General features: G+C 36.0%; 1 protein-coding gene across 1 annotated transcript; it reads right to left on the reverse strand.

The window, feature by feature from the left end:
* Positions 1–2,029: 2,029 nt before the first annotated feature.
* LOC113778841 (serine/threonine-protein kinase RUNKEL) lies at positions 2,030–10,908 on the reverse strand. The gene is made up of 11 exons (XM_027324342.1): positions 10,574–10,908; positions 9,943–10,032; positions 8,677–8,729; positions 8,462–8,537; positions 7,517–7,578; positions 7,354–7,432; positions 7,207–7,266; positions 5,355–7,004; positions 4,360–5,220; positions 2,468–3,592; positions 2,030–2,308 (listed from the first exon to the last, which is right to left on the reverse strand). Exons 1-10 carry the CDS (start codon positions 10,619–10,621, stop codon positions 2,477–2,479), a joined length of 4,095 nt encoding a protein of 1,364 aa, XP_027180143.1. The 5' UTR covers positions 10,622–10,908; the 3' UTR covers positions 2,030–2,308; positions 2,468–2,476.
* Between the last annotated feature and the right edge of the window lie 357 nt (positions 10,909–11,265).

Raw genomic sequence — 11,265 nt, forward strand, 5'->3', positions numbered from 1 at the left:
GATTTGAGAGTAGAACCACAGACCTCTAGATTACTTGGTTAATATTTCCAGTAGTTGGTGGGTATTGGAAACAATTTTGGGTTAGAGAAGATCTAGCTGCCAGTAACAAAGTTTAAACCCAAATAGTGAGCAATAACAATTTTCAATTGAACTCAAAGGAGTAAATATTTTCACGCTAAGATAAAGAACTCGGTAGCATACAAGTTTAAGGAAATAAGAATGAGAAAATGATGATTTGCTTTATGTTAATTACAGTAGCATTTAGTGTAGTCCTTTTTCTGTTGGTAACATGAACAATATCATGCTTTAATCTTTGTTTTCAGTCTTATACATCAGAACTCTAAAGCAGATTTTGTTATGTTACTCTTATATCGATTACTGAATACCATTATATTCTATTTCACCTGCTTTTTATCAAATTTACTTCTTAAATACCATTGTACTGGTTTTCTGCTTGTATTATTAAGATTGAGTGTCGTGCTTTGGAACATTAATAGAAATAAGCGCAAGTGGCAAGCCTAGTTCATGATGTAAATTCGTCTAGAGTGCTGAATAAAGCAGAGCAAACGGTGGATAAATTTTGTTGTAAAAATAGTTATGTGCCTTGGTTTCCTATCTGTTTGGTACCAAGTAGATATCTCAAATTTCATATTAATTGAATTATGTTATCTTCCGTTTTGCATGTTTAAATGTATCATTTGCATCACATAGAGGAATTTTTTTTTTTTTTTGGTAAGTGAGAGATCTTAAATTCAGAACATCTTACTTATAATTCCTTCCATCTTATCACAAGAGATGACAAAATGAACCGAGTAGGCGGGATCTGCTTGAGTTTGAGATGGAATTAAGTAATATGAGTTTGGATCTAATCTTACCCATATGTATTCTAAGACTAATTTGGACGAGATTACTTTGAAATAGGTTTAGATTGATCCCACCCAATACTCAATTCTATTTTCTGCATTCTTTTTTCCTTTAATTCTTTTTTATATAACTTTTAATATCTTTAATTTATTAAAGTTCTTTTGGTCTTATTGTGAATTTATATTTTCCTGAATTCTTTTTTCCTCAACTTTTCTTTTATTTTTTTTATATTTAATTTCCAATGTTGGAGAAAAAATAAGTTCTATAAAAACATAAAAAAGACTTGTACTTATGATTACAAAGAAATGGCTTCAAAAGTATTCTGCAGAACTAATTTTCGGGTTAAATTATACCACCAACAACTCACTACCATCATCAACCATCAATAGCTATTTATATTACTGAGAGCAACAGCTCTTCCCAGTAAGAATGCATCAATTCATTCTTTTCTCTTTGAATTTGGTGCTTCGCACAAAAGAATGAACCTTATCACAAGACCAAAAGTAACAACCCTCAATTACTTCAGATTCAGAATCGCTCAAACTATAAACAGGACCACTAATATAATATAACTACCATGAAAGATGATTTGGGATAGAGTTTTTGAATGAAATAAATTTTTGGTGAGATATTTAGGTTTCACTCGATACCCAAATATTTCGCAAGAATTTCCATTGATTGACGTGTATAAATGGGATTAGTTCCATTTTAGATCCAATATCAAAATTAGAAAATCCATATCATCCAAAGTCCCTTTGAGCTTGGATAGCACATTAGAACTTAGAACAAGTTGTCATCTTACTTATCACCCAACTCAACCCTCCCCCCACAATCACGTTGTATTTACATACCTATACATAAATAAGCTTTGATTATTATACTTGCATACTAGCTTTAGTTTCGACTTTCGAGTTTCAACCCATAATTCAGCATCTTTTCCAGCTCTTCCAAGTTCCAGTTACATAGTTTGTCTGAATAATGGGAAGTAAATTGAATGCCACTCATTGCAGGTGAAACACTCAACTGCGTGATTTGTCAAAGAGAGACAGATTTTAACAATTTGACCGAAACATATTAATTGTCCTCTTAATTATTGACATTTTCCGGCCTCAATGTTATCAATTTTCCTTTCTGTTGGTCTGGACCTTCTGGTTGACACTCATAATGGGAACATATGCTTAAAATTTTTAAAAACATGACTCAGCTCAATACAAGTGATGCTACAAGTATACATGGATTATACAGGAAGTTGTAGCTAAGCCTCATAAGATATTCTTTTCTTAGGCTCTTCCAATGTGTTTCCTGAACAGTCAAACCTGTTCCTGTATTGATTTTCAAGCAGAGAAACAGATGCGCCTTGAAAACCGTCAGTACTTTTTTAAGAAATACAGCAGGTTCATGACATGAATAAGCACAGCAGGTTAATCATCCATCCTTCAACTCCCTGCAGGAAAAAAAATTTTAAAAAAAAAATCAAAAAGAAGAAAATGAATAAATCAAGGAACAAGAAATGAGTAAATAAAGGAACATAAGGATTGAGAAACCTTTATTTTGCAAAAGAAGATGAACCTACTCTGTAATGTAAGAAATTCAGGCTACTAACCTATTGATCTCAAATACGACGAGGGAGCCTCTGCAGCTCCAGTGCCACACGCAAAGCAGCATCAGCTAGAGCTGGTACACCAGAACTTTTGATTTCTGAAACAATAGCTTCTATTTTCAATATCTCCGGTTTACTCAAGGATAGTATGATGGAGTATGATAGATATTGTCGACAGGAATAACCAAGGGCATGAAGAATCCGCTGCAACAGCAAGTGTGGAACGCCTCGACTCCAAGACTCCAGGATGGCGGAGACTTTTGATAGGTTAGTCAAAAAACCTGTAGTAGCTTCCCTCGGAGATGCCATGAAAAGCAAAATTAGACATTCAGAAGCTAAGTCAGCAACATTCATCTCATTGGATTTAGTCAACTCGAGCAAGACCCCAACATTGTCACCAAAGTCTGCTATATCTCTTATGCATTCATGCTGATCAAGGGCAATGATTCCATCAGAAGAATTATCAGACAGTAAATTCGGATCTTTAGCATAAATAAATCCTTTCCTACTGCCCACTTGGCGCAAAAGGAATGCTTTACACAGATTAAGAGTGGGCTCAACAAAATCTTCCATTTCCTTAGCACAGACAAACTCCAAAAGGTTCCCGATCTTTCTGACAACTTTTAGCTGAGACAATATCTTAGTCTCTAGTTCTGGAGCAGATGCTAGAGTGAAACAAAGCATGACATTGTTTACATTTGCAGTTGAGAGGTCACCAAGCAGAAATTCAAAGCACTGTGAAATGGTCTTTGTTTGAAGTATGTCTGAAATCTCTATGTACTCAAATTCAATGAGCATCACAAGAAGTTTCTGGGCATACATAGGAATAGGGTCTTCGTCTTCAATGAAAGATGGGTAAAGAGGAAGGAAATGAGAATTTGATATGGACTTCAAATCCTCTAATTTTTGCTCATTCTGTGATGTTTCATTCAGAAAGATGACCATTGAATCAAACAATATCTTCAGGCACAAAAATCTGGCATCGCCATCTTTGTTGCCTTTATATAAAACAGCTAGACTGGGAAGAATCTGACTAACGAAAATGTCACAGTTTTGGTGAACAGCAGAAGGTTCTTCAGCAATAGACTCGAGAACTTTAAGAAGTGTTATCTGGAACTCATCTCTGCCCTGAAATTCAAGAAAAGAACTCTATGAAAGTTTGAACGCATGCCATCAAATACCCCTATTCAGAATTTTCATCCCGTGCTACTGTTAAACACTTGAACTAAAATTTGAATAACATGCTACACATATATATAATAAATCATTATGTAAACATTCTGAAGACCTGGTTTTGCTTGTACAACATGGCAATACTGCCTAATGGGATAAAGAAAGTAAACTGCTATTCTCCTTCATTCTAAAAGCTACCAAACCAGGGATACCTAATTCAAGACAGATTACAACTTCACTGTACTTTATAAGGAGTAAATATTATTCGAGTAATCAGAGTTGCCATCATACATGCTTTTTTTTTTTTTTTTTAACTTTCCAGATTTGTTTGAGGCCAAATTCTGCAGATATAAAAAAGAAAGCCTTGTTTGCATGCACATAGTATGACAAGAGGCATCAAATCAAAGATTGGTATTTACAAGTAGCATAATGCTCAATTCTCTAGCGGATTCTAGAAGAGTTTCAAATAGTTTCTGGATTTCCTCTTAGGAGTCTAATACTAAACTCTTAAGATGACCTGAACAAAGAGAAGTCCACATTCTGCAAAGAGAAACATGGGGTGAGGGGGGAACCTTCTACATACTATGATGTCATCGACCTTCAAACATGATTTGACCAATTCAACTAAGTTCTAGAAACACTACTTAATAACTAAATGTAGCCTATTGACATGAATTGAATGCACAATAAGACGAAAGATGGCCCCATTATGTAATATCTACCTGGAATGGTGACTCAGCCAACCTAAGTAGATTAGCAAATTGTTGTAGAACTCCACTATCAACCACCCTGTGCTTAAACAAACAGCTTCCAAGAAGATTGAGAATGACAGGAAACAAATTAATATTACTCTTTGCAGAATTCCGACTAGCGAGACCAGCAAATTGCATGCGGCGTCTCCCACCCGACGATTGCTGAATCTCCCCAGTAATAGTTTCCAGCAAACCTGGTACAACTGATGCCACAGTATGTGCAAATGCATCTAAACATAGTTTCAAATAGCTGTCTTTCTCTTTTAGTAGCCTATCTACGTTTGATAGAAGTCTTGCATTGCAAAAGAACTGTGGCAACCATCTCTTCCCATTTTTGCAAAGCAGGGCAGCAAAAATAAGAGCCTTGCCCTTCAAGATTTCACTTCCCTGCTCAATAAGGGAAATAAGGTTAGGGACGAGATTCTTATCCTCTGCCAGGGAAAGAAGGTACTTTCCGATGTTTGTGATTTCAAGCATGGCCATGTTCAGAAGGTTTAAGCGAATTTGCTGCTCACGTGGACTACCCTTATGTAGGCTTGATGCAGTGTCCTTAAAGGAGAGTTTCTCAATAATTCGCAGGATGCTTGGAGGGTTAAAACGAGCTAAACGTACCAAACAAGATCCGGCTGTGAGTCTCATGCTCTCCTGTTTCCCTTGAGCCCTAAAGATATAGCACAGGTTACTAATCACATCCTGGCTAATGAAACGAGCTGCCCAGTACCCTCCTTGACTAGATATGTTCTCTATTGTTCTCAGTGCATAAAGCTGAGTCATGTCATCTTCGCCATTTCGTAGAACAGATGAGACCAAAGAAATCAACGGGTTTGAGACCTATAGAAAAGAAATTACGTTTATCACTTGCTACCAATCAGATAATGAATATGCCATATGTGAGATTGGAATGAAATTCTAGTGAGCCAACAAACACCAAAATGTCAATGCTAAAACAAATTAGAAAAGCTGACCTGCCAGCCAGACGCATGACGAATGTCCTTAGATGGAGATTCTGGAGGATTACCCACCCTCAACTGCTCATTTTGTGTAGATATGTAAAATAGCAACTCACCTAGAGCTGCCATTGAAAATCTTCTAACTTTTTCCTGCCTATCTCTGAGACCATCAGTTAGTGAGCCTAAAATTCCAGAATTTGCCAGCTCATCTCCAATAAAAGTAGAATGGCGGATCAACAAGCCTATGAGTGAAGCAAGTTGAGCTCGCAAAGCTGAAGTCTTAGACTGCCTGAACACTTTGATGATAACTAGCATTATTGGTCCATTGGTCAGAATGTTTGCAGCGTCGCTGTTACTGCTTAACATCTCAAGGTATCTGATAACATTTTGCTTCTCACCTATAGCAGTATTCCCATTAAAGATACCTACAATCTTATTGTTCATACTATCAAGCTGCTCCCTTGACATTTTGACAAAATCAGATACTGGAAAAGCATCAAACGGCACGGATGGAATCGCCCCTGATACTTTATCAGACTTTTTGCTAGGCATCACGGGCCTGACTGAGAGGTCAGAAGGATGCCAAAACACCTGTGAGATATTTGTAGACAATTTTGAGCACTCAGTGTCAACTGGTCCAGAAACATCCTTTGCCTTCACTGGTGTTGTCTGAGTACTTAAACTTGGCGGCATGGATGTCAGTTCAGCATGTTCTGAAGATGGTTCCTGATCAGAGGTTCTAAACTCATCTGAGATGGGAGTTTGAACTATGGGTGATGTCTCTGAGTTGCCTTTGTTGTTATCGGTTTCCTCAATCTTCCCTTCATGCTGAGTTGGAGTTGAAAAATCTGATTCAGAAGCACAATTTGCATTTTCAGGTCCATCAGCTTCATCATTTACCTCATCCTCTGTGTTCTCATTAAAATCAAGTTCCATATCATTATTGTTAATTTCAACCTCAGCATCATTCTCAGATCCATTTGGCAATGGCCGCCGGTAGTTCTCCTTTTCATTTTCCCTCTGCAAGTTTGTTTTCGCAATTCTTGAAAGCCTAAGAAGGTTGACTCCCCTTGTATTTGAATTATCCTTCTGCTTTTCATCAACTATTTTGGTTGAAGCCTTTGTCTGAGTTTTCCGGCTGCTGAATGCACCCTTGATGGGTGTTTCACGACCTTTTACCTCTAAAACTGAGTTTTCATCTGGTTTAATAGTGCCTTTTGAATCCTTTCCATGTTTTGTTGGGGTCTTGTTTTGCAGAGGCTTCTCACCATTGCGTTCTGATAGATATGGCTTAGATGAAAGTTCAATCATATTAATAAATGCAGGTTGAGAAGGTAGAGGCAATGGGTCAAATTTTGACCTCCAAAAAGCATGACTACACAGTTCTGGCCACTGTATCCTTTCAGCTGGATCTTTTATCAGAAGAGAATTTATCAGGTTGACAAAAGGGCGGCTTGGGGAACCAGGAAGGGCTGGAGTTGGATCTGAAAGAATTGATTTTATCAACTGCGTCAGCTCTTTTCCCACAAAAGGAGGCCTCCCAGCATAGCATTCGAATAGCACACAACCAAGAGCCCAGATATCAGATGCAGAAGAATGGACTCCTCCGTCCTGAAATAATTCTGGAGCCATGTAACAGGGAGTCCCACGCTTTGCTTGTGGTAACTGGGCAGACATCAAACAAAATTGACATCATTGAAGGTTATTAATGTCATGAAAGCAAGGTATCAGAGATGGCTAAAGCAAAACTAACAAGGAAATAATACTCCATACAGAAATTCTACAAATGTTCAAAATTGTATATTGATCTGCGTGAGTATTTGAACACAGAAATGAAAAGAGCATCACAACGTTGAAGAATGCCCACCTGTGAAAAAGGTGTTTTAGATATATCACTCAATTTTCTTGCCAACCCAAAATCGCATAGCTGCAATTGAAAGAATGACGTTGAAGTTTTTGCTCAACAGTAAAAAGAACATTACACCTAACAGACTTTAAAGACCCTGAACCATACCTTTGTATGTCCATTTTCATCCAATAATATATTTGAGGGCTTTAAGTCACAATAAATGATTCCCTTTGAATGTAAAAACCTGATAAAAGGCAACTTCCCTAATTGTAAATCCATGAAGTAGAGTTGAACACAAGGAATTAAGAAACAAACCAAATTTTCTTACTGCAAAGCTCTAACAAGGCCAGAAGCCATATCGTGAACTGAATCTTCTGGCAGCTTAGTATCCTGCAAGTCAATTTTTGGCCAATTTAAGTCAATTTTTAACTTAACAATCTTTAAGTTAAATATACAAGGACAGTGAGCATCAGCAGATCATATCTAAAATTTCATTTGTTATATAAGTATGTCAAAATTCTAATGCAGCCAAACATATAGTGGAGATTGGAGAGAAAAATCTGTTCCTAAATTATCATCATCAACAAGGAAACATATTGCAGAATGTCTGACTTTTCAAAAAATGCCAAATGCAAGCAAGTAATTTTGCTGAAATAAATCTGGTAAGTGAAGCTAAGAACAGTCGATATGCAAAAGACAAATAAATAATCAATTTGTTTTTCCTTTTTATGAGTTCCAGAATCCTCAGAAAACTTATTCCAACAATGAGCTAATTCCACAATTTGCAGGAAAGCTCTTCTTGCAGATTTTAACATTCCAGAGCAAAATTAGGTGGCACTATGAATCTAAGCCACAGGCGAGTCCCATAACAAAATTAACCAAATAATAAACAATTGGGTGACTTTAGGATAGGTCACTTTTTAGAATGTTTGGTTTTTGAAGAAGCGCTTAAGAGATCTTAACATTAAGATGAGACTCATAGTACAAACTAAACTGAGAAGTGAATGTAACTATATGGAATTTACTTGACACAAAAACTTCTGGCCAAAAAAAAGGACACCATGCTTTTGATTATCAGATAGCAGTTAGATTAGAGGAGGTTCATGTGGTTCTTTCTTGGAAACCAAATAGAACATGACAAGCTATCTATTCGCTTTCTTCAGCAAGAAATTCCCTAGTAGGTTAAATAACAGTGGATAGACAAAACATGCAACATACCACTACAATACTTCATAACTTGCTGTTCATATAAAACTAAAGAAGGATAGAGTACCTGCTGCAGTAAGTTCATGAGATCTCCTCCAACACAGTACTCCAATACCAGCCATAAATGAGCAGATGTTTCGTACCTAAAGTTTCAATACAGAACAATAGAACTAAGAAGACAAAACTGAATTCCTTAGGTGACTGGAAGATTAGATAGATCCCTCTAGCAGTCCTACAGCAAAGGGAAAAGATCTTTCATTTCCAAAAAGAATAAAATTTTACCAGGCATAGAATTTCAAGATATTTGGGTGATCCAGGGAGTGAAGAATTCGAACCTGCAAATGAAGAAAGAGCCAAATAACACTTTTCATAGTAAATAGTGAAAGAAAAATAAATCTATATCCACACAATTAGATACATTTACATACAGATCTATAAACATATAGTTAGGTGGTTGCTTGTATGAAAATGCTAACATATGTATATGGGTTTTCTTGTGTGTATGCCTACACGTTTTTTTTTTTTTACTTCCTGATCTTAATAAAAAGATCCTACAGGATCCATGAGCAAAATAGTAGTTCTTATTCCAACCAGTAATACCGAAGATCATGTTCTCTAAGTCCTAAAAAATCAGTTTCTGTTCTTTTGTCATTATGATTCAGCATACTGCAGAAAATTAACTTCAATCTAGGATGCCAGCTGGCAGCGATTGTAGTCCCTGAGCAACACAAGTAACAATTGAACAACAAAGAGTCAAACTATAACCATACACATTGTTTACAAAAAAGATTACAGATGTATCATACATCAAACACAAACAGACAACTTTGAAATATCAGCAGTATTCATGATCTGCAAGATTTGAAAATTTAGTCAACAGGACAAGCATATGCAACATTCAAAAGTTATTCAGACTAATTAATTTGTAATTGTTTAGAAATTAAACAAGATTTAATAGCACCAGAAGACAAATCATAAAAAAAAATTCAAAAAAAATTAAAGGTTCTGTGATGAATAACATTCATTTTCTTATTTCAGAAGCAAAACACTACTAGTAGCAATGAAATTAGACATCAAATTGAGTATTATTCAAAACTCCATGTACTCCTAACAATTCACTTGAACATTGGGTTTTTTATTGAAGGGAAGTTGCACAGAGCTGAAATCTGCATTGTCTGCAGGACTGCAAATCCAACATCTTAGCTCAAATCCAGCATACATTCAGGTCTCGGTTCACAAATCAGAAAATTTTCAAAAAACACAGAATTCTGGTTTAATTTAAATTACCATGTCATAGAGAACTTCCAATTGGGACTGACTTAATTGTGCTACAATTAGGTTGCAAACTGGAGGGCATTAAGTTCAGTTGTTTATCAATATCCAAAGCCTAAGCTCAATTCCATTTGAACTTACAAATTTTACATTAGCAGAATTTTTAATGCCTATTATACTGCTTAAGGAAGCTCAAGAGAGGGAAAGAGAGAGGGAGAGAGACCCTGAAAGTGGTCAAAGAGAGAGGACATTGAAGCAAATATAAATATTGCTTACTTCTTGTAGAACCTTGCTCTTCTGAGATTTATCAACACTCTTGATAGCAAAATACTCTATGGTCTTCTTCTTTCTTCCTTTATATACGGTCTGCATCCATTTACATGGTCACCAACATAGATACAAGACATATACAGGTAATCTACCATCAAGTTATAGCCAAATCTAGAAGGAAATTTTTTTTATTTATTTTGATGCTCCAAAGTAGGAAGAAAAGATACAAAAATATTTAAAAAAATATATATGATTGTTCAGATTTGCCTTCCAAATTTTCAAGATCATAAAATGACAAAAACCTCTGACTTTGACATCATTATTTTTAAATTAGATTCATTAGCACAATTTTCTCCTCTACTTTTCTTTTTTCCAGCAAATCCTACTAAACTTAAAACAGCCACAGAACAAAGAGAATAATCCGACCCATTCACATATTTAAGAAAGTAATGAAAAGCCCATAACTTCCTTCTCCACCTTCACATAAACACCCAAAACTAAGGCAAAATCAACAATATCAGTTGGCTCCATTAGCTTTACTGAACTTTGAATCTAAAAAAACCAGTAAAAAACCAAAAAAAATTAAAATTAAAATAGAAATGTTGATGTCCGGGGAAGACAGGAGACAGAAAACTACAGAGTATTTGCCGCGGCCAATGGCTTCGTAGATGTGATATTGATTCATCTCTGCAGCAGTAGCAGATACTCAACAGCTAGGGTTTCGTTTTCCTCTTATATTCTCCCTTTTTTCAATTGAATTTCAATGAATTGAAACAGCTAATGGGGAATTTCAAGGTTTATCTAGTGAAAATTGATCTTTTGAGCGGGGTGGGAGAAATTGATTGAGTGAACTGATGAGTGAAGAAGATATACTGTGTGTGTCTCCAGCGTGTGAGTGTGTGAGAGACAGAGAGTGCCGTTGAGGAAACAGAGAGAGCGAGCGGGAAAGAGAGGGTTGAAAAATCAAATGCAGAAAACTTGAATTGGCTTAACCGTAATACAAATGATGAGACAGAAAATTTTGTTAAAAAGGCTGCGTTTTTATATAATTATTTCACAAGAGGACTTGAGGACTGCAAGTTTAGGCATATATTGTACATTTGAATTGATAATGGTGCACCATATGCACATTTGTCATACGGTATTAAGTCATAGGGGTGTGTTTGGGCTAATTCCTTTGATTATTGCTCATAAAAGAAAAAATCGTAACAATTAGTGTTTGGATAACAAAAATATCTCAAATAATATTTCGCTTGTATCATAAACACATTTCCCAATCCACCTTTTTATATTCTCAATTACCTTTTTATCTCACATATATCACATTAC

The sequence above is a fragment of the Coffea eugenioides genome, chromosome 7 (genome assembly GCF_003713205.1).
Source record: "Coffea eugenioides isolate CCC68of chromosome 7, Ceug_1.0, whole genome shotgun sequence".
NCBI classification, from domain to species: domain Eukaryota; kingdom Viridiplantae; phylum Streptophyta; class Magnoliopsida; order Gentianales; family Rubiaceae; genus Coffea; species Coffea eugenioides.